The 19,437-nt window shown below is 43.3% G+C and overlaps 1 protein-coding gene across 6 annotated transcripts in view; it reads right to left on the reverse strand.

The window, feature by feature from the left end:
- The window catches only part of LOC121276952 (choline transporter-like protein 1), a 100,696-nt gene that overhangs the window by 27,517 nt on the left and 53,742 nt on the right, over positions 1 to 19,437 (reverse strand). For all 6 annotated transcript variants that reach the window (XM_041185677.1, XM_041185673.1, XM_041185676.1 and 3 more), the window contains one exon: positions 19,173 to 19,338. In XM_041185677.1, coding sequence (XP_041041611.1) covers positions 19,173 to 19,338 — 166 coding nt within the window. The remainder of the gene's footprint in view (positions 1 to 19,172; positions 19,339 to 19,437) is intronic.

A 19,437-nucleotide genomic window follows, 5' to 3' on the forward strand; every position in this document is an offset into this window, starting at 1 on the left:
CAATGAATTCTAAGACACATCAATCACAAACAGTGGTAGTGTTTGAGGAGCCTCAGCCCCTGCAACTATCCAACAGTTGCAAGGTTCTTGTAAGCTGTGTGGATGAGTGGGGACAGCAGGGAGGATGAGCTAACCATGGTACAACGATCCATTCAAGTGGGGGAAGGAAATTGTAAATGTAGGGGACAGCATAATTAAGGGGATAGGTACTGTTCTCTGCACCCATGAGCATGAGTCCCGAAGGCTGTGCTGCCTGCCTGGTGCCAGGGTTAAGGACATCTCCTCAGGGCTGGAGAGGAACTTGGAGTGGGGTGGGAGGGATCCAGTTGGCATCAACAACGTTGATAGAACTAGAAAAGGAGGTTCTGCTGAAAGAATTTGAACAGTTAGGAGCTAAATTAAAAAGCAGAACCTCCAAGGTAATAATCTCAGGATTGCTACCTGAGCCACAGGCAAACTGGCATAGGGTAAATAAAGTCAAGGAGTTAAATGTGTGGCTCAGAGATTGGTGTGGGAGAAATGGGTTTCAGTTCATGGGGCACTGGCACCAGTGCTGGGGTAGAGAGGAGCTGTTCCAGTGGAATGGGCTTCACTTGAATCGTGCTGGCACCAGTGTCCTGGTGAACCGTATAACTAGGGCTGTAGAGTGGGCTTTAAACTAAATAGAAGGGGAAAGGTTCTGGAAAGGGGATATGTAAGCTTACAAAGCCAAATGATTTGGAAGCCTTGCGGGGCAGCTATTTAGGTAATGATACCCAGAGTGTGACAGGAAGGGACAGAGTGTAGAAACAAAAAACAGCAGCAAATAGGGCCACGAAAGAGCGCTTCAATCTCCCGGAGGCATGGAGCTGGACCTGAACCTGATGGGTTGTATTCTAGGATATTAAAGGAAGTAGCTACAGAGATAGTGGAGGCACTCTTCCATGAATCCTTAGATTCTAGAAAAGTCCCAAAGGATTGGAGAACAGCTAATGTAACTCCCTTATTCAAAATGGGAGGGAGACAGACAAAGAACAGGTAACTATAGGCCAGTTAGCTTAACATTTGTCATTGGGAAAATGTTGGAGTCTACTATAAAGGATTTAATAGCAGAGCATTTAGAAATACATAATGTAATCAAGCAGGGCCAGCATGCTCTGAAGGCTTCATGAAGGGGAAATCATGCCTAACAAATTTGTTGGAATTCTTTGAGGAGCTGACAAGCAGGATAGATAAAGGGGGACCAGTAGATGTAATATATTTGGATTTCCAAAAGGTGTTCAATAAGATACGCACATAACGCTACTTGGATAAGAGCCCAAAGTGTAGGGGTTAGCATATTAGCATGGAAAGAGGATTGGGTAACTAATAGAAGAGAGTTGGGATAATGGGGGCATTTTCGGGATGGTAACCTGTAACTAGTGGAGTGCCACAGGGATCAGTGCTGGGGCCTCAATTACTCACAATATAGATTAATGACTTAGATGAGAGAAGTGAATGTGCTATCAAGTTTGCAGATGATACAAAAATAGGTGGGAAGACAAGTGGTGAGGAAGACACAAGGAGTCTACAGAGGATACAGGCAAGTTAAGTGAGTGGGCAAAAACTAGGCAGATGGAATATAAATTGGGAAAATGTGAGGTTATTCACTTTAGCAGGGAAATAGAGGAGCTGAATATTATTTAAATGGATAAAAACAAAAAACTAAGAATGCTGGAAATCCAAAACAAAAACAGAAACAGAAATACCTGGAAAAACTCAGCATTCCGTAGGGATCATTCCTTCCATGACACCCTGGTCCACTCCTCCATCATCCTCTACTCCTCCTGCCACGGCACCTCCCCATGCAAATGCAGAAGATGCAACACCTGCCCCTTCACTTCCCCTCTCCTCACCATCCAAGGGCCCAAACACTCCTTTCAAGTGAAGCAGCATTTCACTTGCATTTCCTCCAACTTAGTCTACTGCATTCGTTGCTCCCAATGCGGTTTCCTCTACATTGGAGAGACCAAACACAGACTGGGTGACCGCTTTGCAGAACACCTTCGGTCTGTCCGTAAGAATGACCCAGACCTCCCTGTCGCTTGCCATTTAAACACTTCACCTTGCTCTCTTGCCCACGTCTGTCCTTGGCTTGCTGCATTGTTCCAGTGAAGCTCAACGCAAACTGGAGGAACAGCACCTCATCTTCTGACTAGGTACTTTACAGCCTTCTGGACTGAATATTGAGTTCAACAGTTTTAGATCTTGAACTCTCTCCTCCATCCCCACCCCCTTCCCGTTTCTTCCCCGGTCCTTTTAGTTTTTTCCAACAATTTATATCGATTTTTTCTTTTCCCACCTATTTCCACTAATTTTAAATGTATTTCCACCATTATTTCCACCTTTTAGTATTCCCCCACCCCCACTAGAGCTATCTGTACCTTATCTATCCTGTCTTATACTCTTAATTAGCACATTCCTTTAGATAATATCACCACCTTCAACACCTCTTTGTTCCTTTGTCTGTGACAGCTTTTGGTTATCTCCTCCTATCTCTGGCTACTTGTCCCAACAAACCCCCCCTCCCCCAACTCTTAAACCAGCTTATATTTCACCCCTTTCCTAATTTTACTTAGCTCTGTTGAAGGGTCATGAGGACTGGAAACGTCAACTGTACTCTTCTCCACCGATGCTGCCGGACCTGAACTTTTCCAGGTATTTCGGTTTCTGTTATTATTTAAATGGAGAAAAACTGCTGAAGGCTGCAGCACAGAGGGATTTGGGAGTACTTGTGCATGAATCCCGAAAAGCTAACATACAAGTTCAACAGCTAATAGGGAAGGCAAATGGAATGTTGGCCTTCATTTCAAAGGGAATGGAGGGAAGTCTTGCTAAAACTATACAAGGCACTGGTTAGACCACACCTAGGATACTGTGAACATTTTGATCCCCTTATCTAAGGAAAGATATACCGGCATTGGAGGCAGTCCAGAGAAGGTTCACTAGGTTGATCCTGGAGGGATTTGCTTATGAGAGGTTGAGTACTCATTAGCATTTAGAAGAATGAGAGGTAACTTTATTGAAACATAAGGTTCTTAGGGGACTTGACAGATAGATGCTCAGAGGTTGTTTCCCCTTGTGGGATTGTTTAGGACCAGAGGGCATAATCTCAGAGTAAGGGGTCGCCCACTTAAGACAGATGTGGAAGAATTTCTTCTCTCAAAAGGATAATCAATCTGTGGAACTCTTTACCGCAGAGGGCTGTGGAGGGTGGGTCGTTAAGTATATTCAAGGCTGAGATAGATTTTTAAATCAGTAAGGGAATCAAGGGTTAGGAGAAAAAGGCAGGAAAATGGAATCGTGGATTATCAGATCAACCATGATCTCATTGAATGGCAGAGCACTGATGGGCCGAATGGCCTACTTCTGTTCCAATGTTTTATGGTCAATGGTTCATAATCCAAGACAAAAAGAAAATCTGACTGGGGGTCTTTAATTTTTCCTTCCTCTTCAGAGAAAAACTGTTAAGCTGAATTGTACTAAATTATAACAAAGCCCACCGTCATTGGCAGTTTCATTGTAAACATGGAATAGGTGATACGGCCTTCAAGCTCAATAAATACAAAAATTCTTGAACAACTACAAGCCTTGTACTTGCTATTTATCACAAAGGCCTTAATCAGAACTAGCACAGAAAATTTTGTAAAGGTGCTCTTCAAAATTGGTACCACACTTTCTAAAGAGTGTTCACTTAATCTTGCAGTTGGTGTGGTACTAGGTTTAGGTGTATTTTGTTTCCCAGAGGTTAGCACAATGTGTGGTATTAAGTTAATACAAGGGGCTGCCAAATGAGCCAAGAGCAACTTCAATTGAAGTCACATGACAACAATGATGTGAACATGCTGCAGATAGGATAAGACACCAACTCTCAGTGCTTGGATTTAATTTTTTGTTCCTCTGAATTCCAGCAGTTCGGGAATAAAAGGAAATTACGGTAATTAGCCAACTAAGCAATCAGCAGTGGTTCTTGCTCGTTTCCCTAGCCTCAAATCACACTAAAGAAAAATACATAAAATATCCAGGACTAGATCTTGAGACTGCCCAAGGGATCGCTAACAGAAAGTATATTTAATGATAAAACAAAACAGAGATTCAAAATTAAAAGATAAAACTTATGAAAAACACACTTATTGGGCTTGAAGGTTCTTTTCCCAAAAATGTTTTAACTTATTAATAAAACGTGGAGGACTCTGAAATGCCACTCTGGAGCTTAACATGTTATATAAGCACACAGAAGCCAACTTTATATAAACCAAACACCAGCAACTTGCATGCTGTGTCACTGACCATGTAAACCAGTACCAAATGACAGAGCAGGCATTTGAGGTCGCACAGCAGGACATGAAATAGCAAATACACTCTTTACTTACTCTTAAATTATAAAAAGGACAGAGCATATTGCGGGGAATCTAGGAAAAGATTCAATGCTCTTCCTAAAATGCAAGAGCAAAGCTCTTTCACTATAAATAAAAACACTTCTCATCTAGTATTAGGGAGGAAAAATTGCCATGAAATTTGCAGTGTGCTCAGCTTTTTCTGAACCAATATCACAATAGGCTCCAAAGCAGAGCCATATGAAATCAAAATGTTAACTCTGTTTCTCTCTCCACAGATGCTGCCAGACCTGCTGAGCTTTCCCACCATTTTTTGTCTTTATTTCAGATTTCCAACATCTGCAGTATTTTGCTTTCATCGCAATACCACAAGCTGGTGCTATGAATGCACGATCTAGAGTCAGAGTTACACAGCACAGAAACAGGTTCTTCAGCCCGTCATGTCCACGCCAGCCATCAAGCACCCATCTATTCTAATCCCATTTTCCAGCACTTGGCCCGTCATCCTATAGACTCAGGCTTATTATAGACATTTACAGCATAGAAGGAGGCCATTCGGCCCACCAACCCACACTGGTCAAAGATCTGACTAAACTGATCCCATTTTCTAGCGCTTGGCCCATAGCCCTGGAGGCTATGGAACACAAGTGAAGTGAATATCTAAATACTTCTTAAATGTTGAGAGAGTTTTTAACTCAACGATCCTTTCAGGCAGAGCGTTCCAGACTCCTGCCAACCTCTTGGTAAAAGATTTTCTCCTCAACTCCCCGCTTAGATTTCTAACTCTTACCATAAATCTATGCCCCCTGGTTATTGACTTCTCTACTAATGGTAAAAGTGCCTGCCTATCCACCCTATCTATGCCCCTCATTGTCTTATACATCCTTATCAGGTCCCCTCTTAACCTTCGCTGCGCCAAGTAAACAACCCCAACCTATCCAATCTTTCCTCATAGCTCAGACCCTCCAGCCCAGGCAGCATCCTCATAAATCTCCTCTCCACCCTCTCCAGTTCAATCACATCCTTCCTATAATGTGGTGACCAGAATTGCACACAGTACTCAGTTGTGGCTAACCAGCGTTTTATATAGTTCCAGATTAACCTCCCTACTCTTGTATTCTACGCCTCGGTTAATAAAGGCAAGTATCCCATATGCCTTCTTAATCATCTTATCAACCTGCCCTGCTACCTTCAGGGATCTATGGATATGCACACCAAGGTTGTTCTGATCTTCAGTACTTTCTAGGGTCCTACCATTCATAGTGTAATCCCTTGCCTTGTTAGCCCTCCCCAAGTGCATTACCTCACTCTTTGAGGTTGAATTCCATTTGCCACTGCTCTGCCCACCTGACCAGTCCATTGATATCCTCCTCACTATTTATCACCCTACCAATTTTCGTGTCATCTGTGAATTTCTTGATCATACCCCTACATTTAAGTCCAAATCATTTATGTAACTACAAACAGCAAGGGCCCCAGCACTGAGCCCTGTGGAACCCCACTGGAAACAGACTTCTAGTCACAGAAACATCCTCTACCATCACCCTCTTCTTCCTGCTTCTCAGCCAATCTTGGATCCAATGTGCCATTTTGCCTTGGGTCCCATTGGCTCTTAACTTTCTTGATAAGTCTGCCATGAGGGCCCTCATCAAAAGCCTTGCTAAAGTTCATGTAGACCACATCAAACGTATTACCCTCATTAACAGTCCTGGTTACCTCCCCAAAAAATTCAAACAAATTTGTCAAACATGACATTCTCTTAATAAATCCATGCTGACTATCCCTGATTAATCCTATTCCTGATTAATCCACGTCTCTCCAAGTGTAGATATATTCTGTCCCTCAGAATTCTTTCTAGTAACTTCCCCACCACTGAGGTTAGGCTGACTGGCTTGTAATTTCCTGGTCTATCCCTTCCCCCTTTTTCAATAATGCGACAATGTTAGCAGTCGTCCAGTCCACTGGCACCTCACCTGTGGCCAGAAAGAATTTGAAAATTAGTGCCAGGGCCCCTGATAGCTCTTCCTTTACTTCCTACAACAGCCTGGGATACATCTCATCCGGGCCTACAGATTTATCCACTTTTAAGGCTGCTAAACCAGCTAGTACTTCCTCTCTCTCTCTATGTTAATTTCCCCTAATATTTCACAGTCGTCCACCCTGATGCCTGTGCCTGTATCGTCCTTTTCCATTGTGAAGATCGGTGCAAAGTATTCATTGAGAACTGTACCCATGTCTTCCGGGTCCACACACAGATTACCTCTATGGTACCTAATTGGCCCTACTCTTTTCCCTAGTTATTCTCTTGCTCTTTATATATTTAAAAAAACCCCTTTGGGTTTTCCTCTATTCTACCCACCAATGCTTCCTCATGCACTCCCTTAGCTTTCCTAATTTCCTTTTTAAGATCCCTCCTGCCCTTTTTATACACTCCTCTAGGGACTCTGATGTATTGAGCCCACGGTACATGCTGTAAGCTTCTTATATTCATAATCCTAAACTTAATGTCCCCAAACATCCAGGGTTCCCCGGACTTGTCGTGCCTTTGTCTTTACAGGAACATATTTGCCCTGTACTCTTGCTCTTTCCTCTTTGAATGCCTCCCACTGCTCTGATACAGTTTTATCTGCAAGTAGCTGCTCCTAATTCACCTGGGCCAAATCGTATCTCATCTTAGTAAAATTAGCCTTATCCCAGCTTAGAACTTATATCCCTGGCCCAACCTTATCCTTTTCCATAACTATCCTAAATCTAGCCGAGTTATGGTCACTAACTCCAAAATGCTCCCCTACTGATTTGCCTTCCACCAGCTGCCTGGGCTCATTTCCAAATATTAGGTGCAGAACTGCCCCCTTTGTGTTGGGCTATGTACTGGCTAAAAAAGTTCACCTGGATGCAACTTGCGCCCTCCCTATCTTGCACATTAAAACTATCCCACTGTATATTTGGATAGTTTAAAAACCCCTTCTATTACTGCATTATTCTTATGCTTTTCTAAAATTTGATTGTATATTTGATCCTCTACCTCTCCCTGGCTGTTTGTTGGCCTATAGTACACACCCAACAGCATGCTTGCCCCTTTTGTGTTTTTTACTTCTATCCATATGGCCTCATTTGATGATCCTTCCAAGATATCATCCCTCCTCACTGCTAGAATTGATTCCTTGATCAATATCGATCAATCATTTTTCTTTCTTCCTATGTCACTGGTCCCAACCTGGACCACGACCTTTGGCTGTTCACCCTCCCCCTTCAGAACGCCCAGCAGTCATTCCATGACATCCTGGACCCTGGCACCTAGGATGTAACATACCATCCTGGAGTCACGTCTACAGCCGCAAAAACCCCTGTCTACTTCCCTCACTAACGAAGCCCTTACCACTATTGCCCTTACACACTTCCTCCTCCCCTCCTTGAGCAGCTGGACCATCCACACAGTGCCACTGCCTTGACTCTGGTTGGCCTCCAGAGGAACCACCACTCTCACCGTTTTCCAAGTATTACCTCACTACCTGCCTGGTCCCCTTCTTCTGCCTGGTGGTCTCCCATTCCCTCCCTGCTTGCATTTCCTTGAGCTGCAGGGTGACCACATCCTGAAACGTGCTGAGGGGTAACCACATCCTGAAGCGTGCTATCCGCAAACCTTTCAGCCTCATCAATACACCAGAGTTTCCCCAGCTGCTGCTCAAGCTGCAAAACCCAGAGCTTGAGTTGCTCCAGTCGGAGGCACCTCTTGCACACATGGTCAACGAGACCACCAGGAGCGTCTAAGATTTCCCACATTGCGCAGGATATGCAAATCACGGGACTGAGCTCCCCAAACATATCTTAACTAAATAGAATATGGATCCTTGCTTTTATTTTACTGTTACTCCTACTTGAATAAGGACTACATGCTAGGTCCAAAGAGTTGATCCTCTAGGTGCTGCTGACTGCCTGTCCCAGGGTCCTCCACTGCACTCTCCTCATAATGCTATGGCGTTTCAAGTGTTCATCAAAATGCTTCTTAAATGTTGTGAGCGTTCCTGCCTCTACCACCCCTTCAGGTTCCAGATTCCAACCACCCTCTAGGGTGAAAATTTTTCCCTCAAATCCCCTCTAAACCACCTACCCCTTACCTTAAATCTATGCCCCCTGGTTACTGACACCTCCACTAAGGGGAAAAATGTCTTCCTTTCTAGGCCCCTCATAATTTTGTATAGCTCTATCTGCTCCAAGGAAAACAACCCTAGCCAATCCAGTCTCTCTTCATAGCTGAAACACCCCAGCTCAGGCAACATCCTGGTGGAACTCCTCTGCACCCTCTCTAGTGCAATCACAGCCTTCCTACAGTGTGGCAACCAGAACTGCACACAATACTCCAGCTGTGGCCTAACTAGTATTTTACACAGCTCCAACATAAGAGCAGGGGGGTTATGTTCTATGCCTCGGCTAATAAAAGGCAAGTATCCCATGTGCCTTCTTAACCACCTTATCTACCTGTTATGCTCCCTTCAGGTCCTCCCAAAATGCATCACCTCACACTTCTCAGGATTAAATTCCATTTGACACAGTTCTGCCCATCTTACCAGCCCATCTATATCGTCCTGTAATCCAAGGCTTTCCTCCTCACTATTTACACCACCACTGATTATACCTCCTATATTCAGGTCTAAATCATTAATGTACACTACAAACAGCAAGGGTCCCAGCACCAACCCCTGCAGTACACCACTCGTCACAGGCTTCCAATTATAAGAACAACTTTCGATCATCACCCTCTGCCTCCTGTCACTAAGCCAATTTTAGATCCAATTTGCCAAATTGCCCTGGATCCCATGGGCTCTTACCTTCTTGACCATTCTCCCATGCAGGATCTTGTCAAAAGCTTTATTAAAATCCACGTAGACTACATCAACTGCACTACCCTCATTCACACAACTAGTCCTTGAAAAATTCAATCAAAACGTTAGACATGATCTCCCCCGACAAAGCCATGCTGACTATCCCCAACTAGTCCCTGCAGTTGATATAGTTTATATGGATTTCAGCAAAGCCTTTGACAAGGTCCCACATAGGAGACTTATAAAGAGGGCAAATGCACATGGCATTCAGGGTAATTTGATAAGGTGGATTCAAAATTGGCTTAGTTGTAGGAGACAGAAGGATGCTTTAGTGGCTGGAAGCCAGTGTCCAGTGGCATACCACAGGGATCTGTGCTCTGGCCCCTATTATTCGTCGTTTATATAAACGACATAGATGACTATGTGGGGGGTAGGATTAGTAAGTTTGTGGATGACACAAAGGTTGGCCAGGTGGTTAACAGTAAGGCTGAGTGTCTTGGGCTACAGGAAGATATAGACAGGATGGTCAAATAGGTAGATAAGTGGCAGATGGAATTTAACCCTGAAAAGTGAGAGGTGATACACTTTGGAAGGAGTAATTTGACAAGGAAGTATTCAATGAACATCATGACACTAGGAAGTTCTGAGGAACAAAGGGACCTTGGCGTGTGTCCATTGATCTCTGAAGGCGGAGGGGCATGTTAGTGGGATGGTGAAAAAGGCATGTGGGATATTTGCCTTGATCAATCGAGGCACAAATTACGTAAGTAGGGAGGTCATGTTGGAGTTGTATAGAACCTTGGTGAGGCCACAGCTGGAGTACTGTGTGCAATTCTGGTTATAGGAAGGATGTGATTGCACTGGAGGGGGTGCAGAGGAGATTCACCAGGATGTTGCCTGGGATGAAATGCTTAAGTTATGAAGAGAGGTTGGAGCAGAGAAGACGGAGGGGCGCCTGATCGAGGTGTACAAGATTATGAGGGGCATGGACAGAGTGGATAGAGAGCAGCTGTTCCTCTTAGTTGAAGGGTCAGTCACGAGGGGACATAAGTTCAAGGTGAGGGGCAGGAGGTTTGAGGGGAGGGGGTGGATGTGAGGAAAAACTTTTTTACCCAGAGGGTGGTGACGGTCTGGAATGCACTGCCTGGGAGGGTGGTAGAGGCAGGTTGCCTTGCATCCTTTAGAAAGTACCTGGATGCGCACTTGGCACTTCATAACATTCAAGGCTATGAGCCAAGTGCTGGTAAATTGGATTAGGTAGGTAGGTCAGGTGTTTCTCACGTGTCGCTGCAGACTCGATGGGCTGAAGGGCATCTTATGCACTGTATGATTCTGTGACTATCCCTGATTAATCCCTGCCTCTCCAAGTGGAGATTAATCCTGTTCCACAGGATATTTTCCGATAGTTTCCCTATCATTGATGTTAGACCCAGGCCTGTAATTACCTGGTTTATCCCTACTACCCTTCTTGAATATGGTACTACATTCGCTGTCCTCCAATCCTCTGGCACCTCTCCTATGGCCAGAGAGGATTTGAAAATTAGTGTCAGAGACCCTGCAATCTCCTCCCTTGCCTCACATAGCAGCCTGGGATACATCTCATTTGGGCTATATATCCATTTTTAAGCCCACTAAAACCGTTAATATCTCCTCCTTTTCGATGCTAATTTCTTCAAGTATATCACATGTCCCTCTCCCTGATTTCTACGCCTACATCGTCCTTCTCCATAGTAAAGGCAAGTGAAAAGTAATCATTTAAAACCTCACCTACGTCCTCCGACTCCACACAAAGACCACTTTGGTCCCTACTCTTTCCCTGGTTATCTTCTTGCCCTTACTATTTATAAAATGCCTTGGGTATTTTCCTTTCTTACCCACCAGTGTTTTTCCATGCCCCCTTTTCACTCTCCTAATTACTTTTTTTTTAAAAAAGTATCCCCTTACACTTTCTATATTCCTCTAGAGCGTCCATTGTTCCCAGCCCTCTGTATCTGCCATAAGCCTCTCTTTTTATTCCTTATCCAATCCTATACATTCCTCGACATCCAGGATTTTCCTGACTTGTTGGTCCTACCTTGCACCTTTACAGGGACATGCTGGCCCTGAGCTCTCACTATTTCTTTTTTGAATGACTCCCACTGGTCTGATGTAGATTTTCCTACAAGTAGCTGCTCCCAATCCACTTTGGCCAGATCCTGTCTGATCACATTGAAATCGGCCTTCCCCAGTTCAGGACCTGTATTTCCGGTCCATCTTCGTCCTTTATTTGACGGAGACAGTGTAGAGGGAGCTTCACTCTGTGTCTAAACACCCAGTCACAGTGGTGCCTCAGGAACTAACTCTCTCCCCTCCCAGGTCTGCTTATCCCTCTGGCTCCAACAGCCGCTGCATCCAATCAAACTGTGCCACTCGCTGACTGACAACGGCGCGGACCAATCAGCGCATAGGCCAGAATGAGTGGCAGCAGCTGTATCCAATAAGGGGTCGGCTGACGGTTCTGCCCCCATCGCTGGGATCAGCCCTGGACTGACAGCTCCTCTAGCCAATCACGATGCTCCCTTTACCGACTGACAGATTCCGTCTCCTAGAATGGGGCTGGCCACATGACCGGCATCTACACCAGCCAATCATTTTCGCCCAATCGCAGGGAGCGCCTGCCTGACTGATAGCTGTTCTACCCCATTACCGGGCACGCCGCCTTGAGTGACAGTGGCGCCAACCATTCACAGAGTATGGCCTCACTGACTGGCAGCTGCTCTACGTGACCACGGAGCCCCATCTAATCACCGCTATTGTACTAATAATCGATTTAAGCAATTAAATTAATCTTGCTGAAATTATCGTTAACAGATCATTTATTTCAGAGCTGGATTCAGGTTATGTGCTTAATTGTCTAGTCAACTCGTCTACAAACAAAAGCTTAAATAAAAACAAAAAACTGCGGATGCTGGAAATCCAAAACAAAAACAGAATTACCTGGAAAAACTCAGCAAGTCTGGCAGCATCGGCGGAGAAGAAAAGAGTTGACGTTTCGAGTCCTCATGACCCTTCCACAGAACTGAGTGAATATAAGGAGAGAGGTGAAACATAAACTGGTTTAAGGTGGGGGGGGGGGGGGGGTTGGGGGAGAGAAGTGGGGGGGTGGTGGTGTGGTTGTAGGGACAAACAAGCAGCTTGCTTGTCCCTACAACCACACCACCACCCACCCCCCCACTTCTTTCCCCCAACCCCACTACCCCACCATCCCCGCCCCCCCCCCCCCCCCCAAACCAGCTTATATTTCACCTCTCTCCTTATATTCACTCAGTTCTGTGGAAGGGTCATGAGGACTCGAAGCGTCAACTCTTTTCTCTGCCGATGCTGCCAGAGCTGCTCAGTTTTTCCAGGTAATTCTGTTTTTGTTTTACAAACAAAAGCTTCCTCGTTTTATATAGCAGCAAAGTAGCCAAGTAGGTGCCCTTGACAGATAGATGCCCAATAATGGTTTTCGGGTTGCATCCCTGAAGTACAGCTGTTTATTATCGAAATGTTTGAGAGAGATTAGGATGGCCAACATTGAAAAGATGAATACAACGTTAAAAGATAATTACAAAAAGGTACACAACAAAATAGATTTCCCTGTGTCAACATTATTCTGTTTAATATTATAGATAACAGCAAGTTATATAATAAAACAATGCCCATCGGGGGTACAAAAATTCCACGATATCCAATTAATTCATCTGGAGCAATTAAGTGAGCTCTGTGGCTGCAGAAGTCAGTTAGGACCTCTAGAAAGCTGTTAATTCACAAGTGAGGAACAAAGGATTTACTAGGATGACATCAGAACTGAGGGGTTATAAAGATTTACAAGGATTATATCAGAATTAGAAGTTGTATCTATGAGGAGAGTTTAACAGATTGGGGCTCTCTTTATGAAAGAAAGGCTGAGGAATAACCAACAATGGTCTTTAAAATAAAGAAGGGGCCCAGTAGGGTGAATATAGAAGTGTGTCTCCAACTAATAGAGAAATAAAAAGCTTCTTTACCCTAGGAAAGGCTAGAATGTGTAGCTTGCTACCATATGGAGTAACTGATGTGAATAGCATAGATGGATTTATGGGGAAGCTGGGTAAGTACGTATGGGAGAAAGAAACAGAAAAATATGCAGATGAGATGAGATGAACAAGGGTGGGAGGCGGCTCATGTGGCGTATAAACACTGGCATAGACCAGGGGGTTGGAGTTTAAAAATAGGGAACAAAAATAAAAATACCTGGAAAAATTCAGGTCTGGCAGCATCTGCAAAGAGGAACACAGTTAACGTTTAGACTCTGTATGACTCTTCAACAGAACTAAGTAAAAAATAGAAGAGAGGTGAAATATAAGCTGGTTTAAGGGGGAGGGGTGGGACAAGTAGAGCTGGATAGAGGGTCAGTGATAGGTGGAGATAGCCAAAAGATGTCACAGACAAAAGGGCAAAGAGGTCTTGTAGGTGGTGATATTATCTAAGGAATGTGCTAATTAAGGGTAGAAAGCAGGACAAGCAAGGTACAAATAGCCCTAGTGGGGGTGGGGTGAAGGAATCGAAATAGGCTAAAAGGTAGAGATAAAACAATGGATGGAAATACATTTAAACATAATGGAAATAGGTGGGGAAAAGAAAAATCTATATAAATTATTGGAAAAAAAAGGGGGTATTGGAAAGAGGGTGGGGATGGAGGAGAGAGTTCATGATCTAAAATTGTTGAACGCAATATTCAGTCTGGAAGGCTGTAAAGTGCTGTAGTTGGAAGATGTGGTACTGTTCCTCCAGTTTGCGTTGAGCTTCCCTGGAGCAATGCAGCAGGCCAAGGATAGACATTTGGGCAGGAGAGCAGGGTGGAGTGTTGAAATGGCAAGCGACAGGGAGGTCTGGGTCATGCTTGCGGACAGACTAAAAATAGGGACGTTTTGTTACAACTGTACAGGGTGTTGGTGAGGCCACACCTGGAGTACCGTGTACAGTTTTGGTCCCCGTATTTAAGAAAAGGATATACTGGCATTGGAGGCAGTTCAAAAGAGATTCAAAAGGCTGATTCCTGGGATGAAGGAGTTGACTTTTTAAGAACGGCTAAGCAGGATAGGCCTTTATTTATTAGAGTTTAGAAGAATGAGGGCTGATCTTATTGAAACTACAAGATTCTGAAGGGGCTTGAAGGGTAGATACTGAGATGTATCCACTAGTGGTGGAATCTCAAACTAGGGGACCTAGTTACTGAAAAGGGAATACCTATTTAAAGGTGAGATACAAAGGAATTCCTTCTCAGAGGGTTGTGAATGTCTGGAATTCTCTACCCGAGAGAGGGTGGTGGAGACTAGATCACTGAAAGCATTTAAAGAGGAGGTAGATATAAATATAGTGGAGTTGAGGGCTGAGGAACTGGCACAAAAGAGGAGTTGAGGCCTGCGGCATATCAGTCATGATCTTATTAAATGGCAGGGCAGGCCTGAGGGGCCGTATGACCTACTCCTGCTCCTATTTCTTATGTTCTAAGTGGGTTTTGATTCATTGAACACTGGCACCAGTGCTGGTACTGTGATGGTAATAGTGCATCAGAATATAAGATCCATTCAGGGAATAGTTTTAAAAAAAATCTAATTCTCTTTATCTGAATGCATGGAGCATCTGCAAAAAGAAAGATGAAAAAGTGGCACAAAGGGAGAAGAATGGCTTAGGTTTAATCACCATTATAGAGACGTGGTTACAAGGTGACTAAGGTTGGGAAATAAATATTCCAGGGGACACAAGCATAACATTTTGAAAGACAAGCAAAAAGGAAAAGGAGATCAGTGTCAAGAAACTATCATATTTTTCCTAATATTATTGTGGGATATTTTAAAGCTGGCCTATATGTGTGTGCGCGCGTGCGTGCATGCATGCATGTGCGCACGCGGCTAATTTAATTAAACTAAAGACAGTCATTCTGCAAGGTTTAAATTATCAAAGTGAAGTGTAAAACAAGCATTTGAAATGGAGATAAGTAAAGCTAGGGTGAGGTCAGCAGAGACAGCGTGAATGAAATTTGCATTCTTAGATAAGTGGAGAAGTGTTTGATTTTCAAAGGGACAAGGAAAATGTTTACAACTGGTGAGATAAATAAGGCAAGGATATTACACTGATTTTTCCCCAAAAGTGCTGGCCATAATGATAACATGAAGGATTATATTGTGAAAAGTAACTTTTAAAGACAAGTTGAAACAATGGGATTTATAGATCAAAAAGGGAGAAATATGTATTGTAAGAAGAATGGAAGGCTGTGTGAGGTGCAGCCATGTGAAATCCTGAAAGGTGAGTTTGTGAAACAGACTTAGGGGGGAAAAAAGCCTCTAGCCACCTTGCAGAAATTTGCTGTTCCAGTACTAAAGTGTGGTGTTAAAAGCCTTTGGAGTTCCATCATCCAGTGTGGTAATATTGCTGGGTGACACATTATAACACAAGGGTATTAGTGAGAAAATAATCTTGGCTCAGAAAAAAAACCCATCAGGAATCAGAATCAGTATGGGTGAAGATTAGGGATAACAAGGGTCAGAAGACACTGGTGGGAGTAATTCATAGGCCCCCTACAGTAATTATACCGCTGGACAAAGTTAAACAAGAAATTATTGGTGCTTGTAAGAAAGGCATTATATTAGTTTTGGGGTCTTTAAATCTTCATATAGGCTGGACAAATCAATTTAGAAAGGTGGTCTGGAAGATTAGTTTGTAAATGTTTTCTTCAGTTTCCTGCAGTAAGTTATGATGTAACCAATTGGATAAAGCAACTTAGATCTAGCATTATGCAATAAAGCAGGATTAACTAGTAATGTCGCAGTAAAAGATCCACTGGGAAATAATGATCACAATACAATTGAATTAAGTTGGAAATGACATATTCCAATCACAACAAGAATCTTAAACTTAAAACCAATTACAAATGTATGAGGGAAGAGCTAGCTTAGGCCAATTGGGTAGACAGGCTGAAAGGTATGGCGTTAAGTGGGAAATGTTTAAAGAAACAGGTTGAAATGTTCAACAAAAAAAAAAATACATTCCATTGAAAAACAAAAACTCAGCAATAAAGATGTGGTTTCTGAGGTGGCTAGGGATAGTATTAGATTAAAAAGTAGAGGCTTATAAATGTTGCAAACAATAGTAGTAAGTCTGAGGATTGGAAGTGTTTTAGAAATCAGCAAATGGTCGCCAAAAATGGATAAAAAGGAAAAAATAGAATGAGGGTGAACTAGTCAAGAAGCAGAGACAGGAAAAATGAGTAATCAGGAAATGGCAGAGACATTAAACAAATATCTTATGTCTGTCTTCCCAGTAAAAGACACATGAAGGTAACCTAGGGGGTAATAAAAGTGAGGAAATTAAGGCAATTAATATTAGCAGAGAAAAAGCCCTAGAGAAACTCAAAAAACTAAAATCTGTCTAATCTCCAGAACCTAGTGGTCAACTTCAAGTGGGTTCTAAAAATGATGTGCTGGGTACAATTTTCTAAACTTCTCTAGATTCTGGAATGATCCCAGCAGACTAAGTTAGCAATGGAGCACCGTTATTCATGAAAAGAGGGAAAGAGAGTACAGGGCAGTTAGTTTGACATCAGTCAACAAGTAGTACTGGAATCTATTACTAAGGAAGACTTAAAATGCACTTAGAAAAGCATAGTATGATTAGAATAAATCACCATGTTTTTATGAAAAAGAAATCCTGTTTAAAAAACTTAAGAGTTTTTTTTGAGGAAATAACTTGCAGGGTAGATGCTTGGTAGATACTTGGGTTTCCAAAGGCATTCAATATGGTGCCACACAAAAGGATAATACACAAGATAAGCGTTAATTAAGTTGACATGATATATTGGCATGGATAACAACAGATTATCCATTCATTACCATATTGTACACGAGCTCCCATAAACAGCAAAGTGGCTGGCATGTTTACTACATTGTAACAAAGAATACATTTCAAAAGTACTTCACTAGCTGTAAAGCACTTGGGTAGTCCTGAAGCCGTGAAAGGTGCTTGATAAATGCAAGTCTCTCTTTTTAAAAAGGTAAATCTGTAGAAATGGTGTTAAATAAGGAATAAGAAGTTAATAGGTGGGGTCGGAATAAGGGCAAAAGTAATAAAAAGCCTAAAACAGGGTCACTGTGCATGTATGCAAAAGCACGGAGTGTGGTAAATAAAACTGGTGAGTTACAGGCGCAAATTGCCATTTGAGAATATGTAATGGCTGTAACAGAGACATTGCTTAAAGAAGGGCATGACTGGGTGTTAAATATTCCTGTGTTCAGGAAAGATAGGAAAGGAAGAAAATGGGGAGGGAGTGATGGTATTGATTAAAAGGAGAACATTGTAGTGCTGGAGAAAGACGATATCCCAGAGGGGTCAAGGGCAGAATCTATTTGTACTATCCAGTGGCTTCAGCTGTTTCTTGATATCACGTGGAGTGAATGGAATTGGCTGAAGACTGGCCTCTGACACCGGGCACCTCTGGGGGAGGCTGAGATGAATCATCCACTTGGCACTACTGGCTGAAGATTGTAGCAAATGCTTTAGCCTTATCTTTTGCACTGATGTGCTGGGCTCCACCATCATTGAGGATGGCAATATTTGGGGAGCCCCCTCCTCCAGTGAGTTGTTTAATTGTCCACCACCATTCACAACTAGATGTGGCAGGATTGCAGAGCTTAGACCTGATCTGTTGGTTGTGGGATCGCTTAGCTCTATCACTTGCTGGTTATGCTGTTTGGCACACAAATAGTTCTGTGTTATTGCTTCACCAGGTTGACACCTCATTTTTAGGTATAACTGCTGCTCCTGGCATCCCCCTCTGCAGTCTTCACTGAACCAGGGTTGATGGTAATGGTAGAGTGGGGGATATGCTGGGCCATCAGGTTACAGATTGTGCTCAAGTACAATTCTGCTGTTGCTGATGGCTCACAGCACCTCATGGATGCCCAGTCTTGAGTTGCTAAATCTGTTCGAAATCTATCACATTTAGCATGGCGGTAGTGCCACACAACAAAATGGAGCGAATCCTCAATGTGAAGGGAGGAATTCATCTCCACGACGACTGCGTGGTGACCAGTCTTACCAATGGCATCGTGGACAGATGCATCTGCAGCAGGCAGGTTGGTGAGGATGAAGTATGTTTTTCCCTCTTGTTGGTTCCCTCACCACCCCTGCTGCAGACCCAGTCTAGCAGTTATCTCCTTTAGGACTCAGCCAGCAATGGTGCTACCAAGCCACTCTTGGTGATGGACATTGAAGTCCCCCACCAAGAGTACATTCTACACCCTTGCCACCCTCAGTGTTTCTTTCAAGTGGTGTTCAACATGGAGGAGCATTGATTGAGTAGTAATCAGCAGAAGGTTTCCTTGCCCATGTTTGACCTGATGCCATGAGACTTCATGGAGCCCAGAGTAAATGTTGAGGACTCCCAGTGCAACTCTCTCCCGACTGTATGCCACTATGCTGCCACCTCTGGACAAGTGGGGCAGGACGTATCCAGTGATGGTTGTGGTGATCTGGGACATTACCTATAAAGGTATGATTCCATGAGGGTGACTAAGTCTTGATTAGTCTGTGAGACTGCTCTCCCAATTTTGGCACAAGCCTTCAGATGTAAGGAAAACTTTTACAGGGTTGATAGGGCTGAGCTTGCCATTGTCGTTTCTGGTGCCTAGCGGTTTGATACAACTGAGTGGCTTGCTAGGCTATTTCTGGGTAAGCACAGCAGATTTCCTTCCCTAAAGGGCATTAGTGAACCAGATGGGTTTTTACAACAATTAACAATGGTTTCATGGTCATTATTAGACTTTTAATTCCAGGTTTTAATTGAATTCAAATTCCACATTCTGCCATGGCGGGATTCCAACCCTGGGGTCTCTGGATTACTAGTCCAGCGACAATGCCACTGCACCATCACCTCTCCTGTGTGAGACTAAAATAAACGCAACTATAAATTAGCTAATTCCCCATAATATCTTACCGTGTAAAATAGTAGGTTACGACAGCTCCAGCCACAGTCATCTGCTGACAGGCCAATATGAATTCACTGATCCAGATGAGGCCAACTAGATGATAAATCCATGTATACTGTAATGGGCCAGACATTCTAAATTCAATGTTGTCGTCAGTTGTTTTTTCAGGATATCCTACAGGAAGGGACAAAAAAGCAGAAGCTCTGGTTTCAAGATTTGCATTTCTGAAAAATATAAGAATCAAACTGTTTGACCACTGACTTACTCAACTTG

Source organism: Carcharodon carcharias, chromosome 4, assembly GCF_017639515.1.
Source record: "Carcharodon carcharias isolate sCarCar2 chromosome 4, sCarCar2.pri, whole genome shotgun sequence".
NCBI classification, from domain to species: Eukaryota; Metazoa; Chordata; class Chondrichthyes; order Lamniformes; family Lamnidae; genus Carcharodon; species Carcharodon carcharias.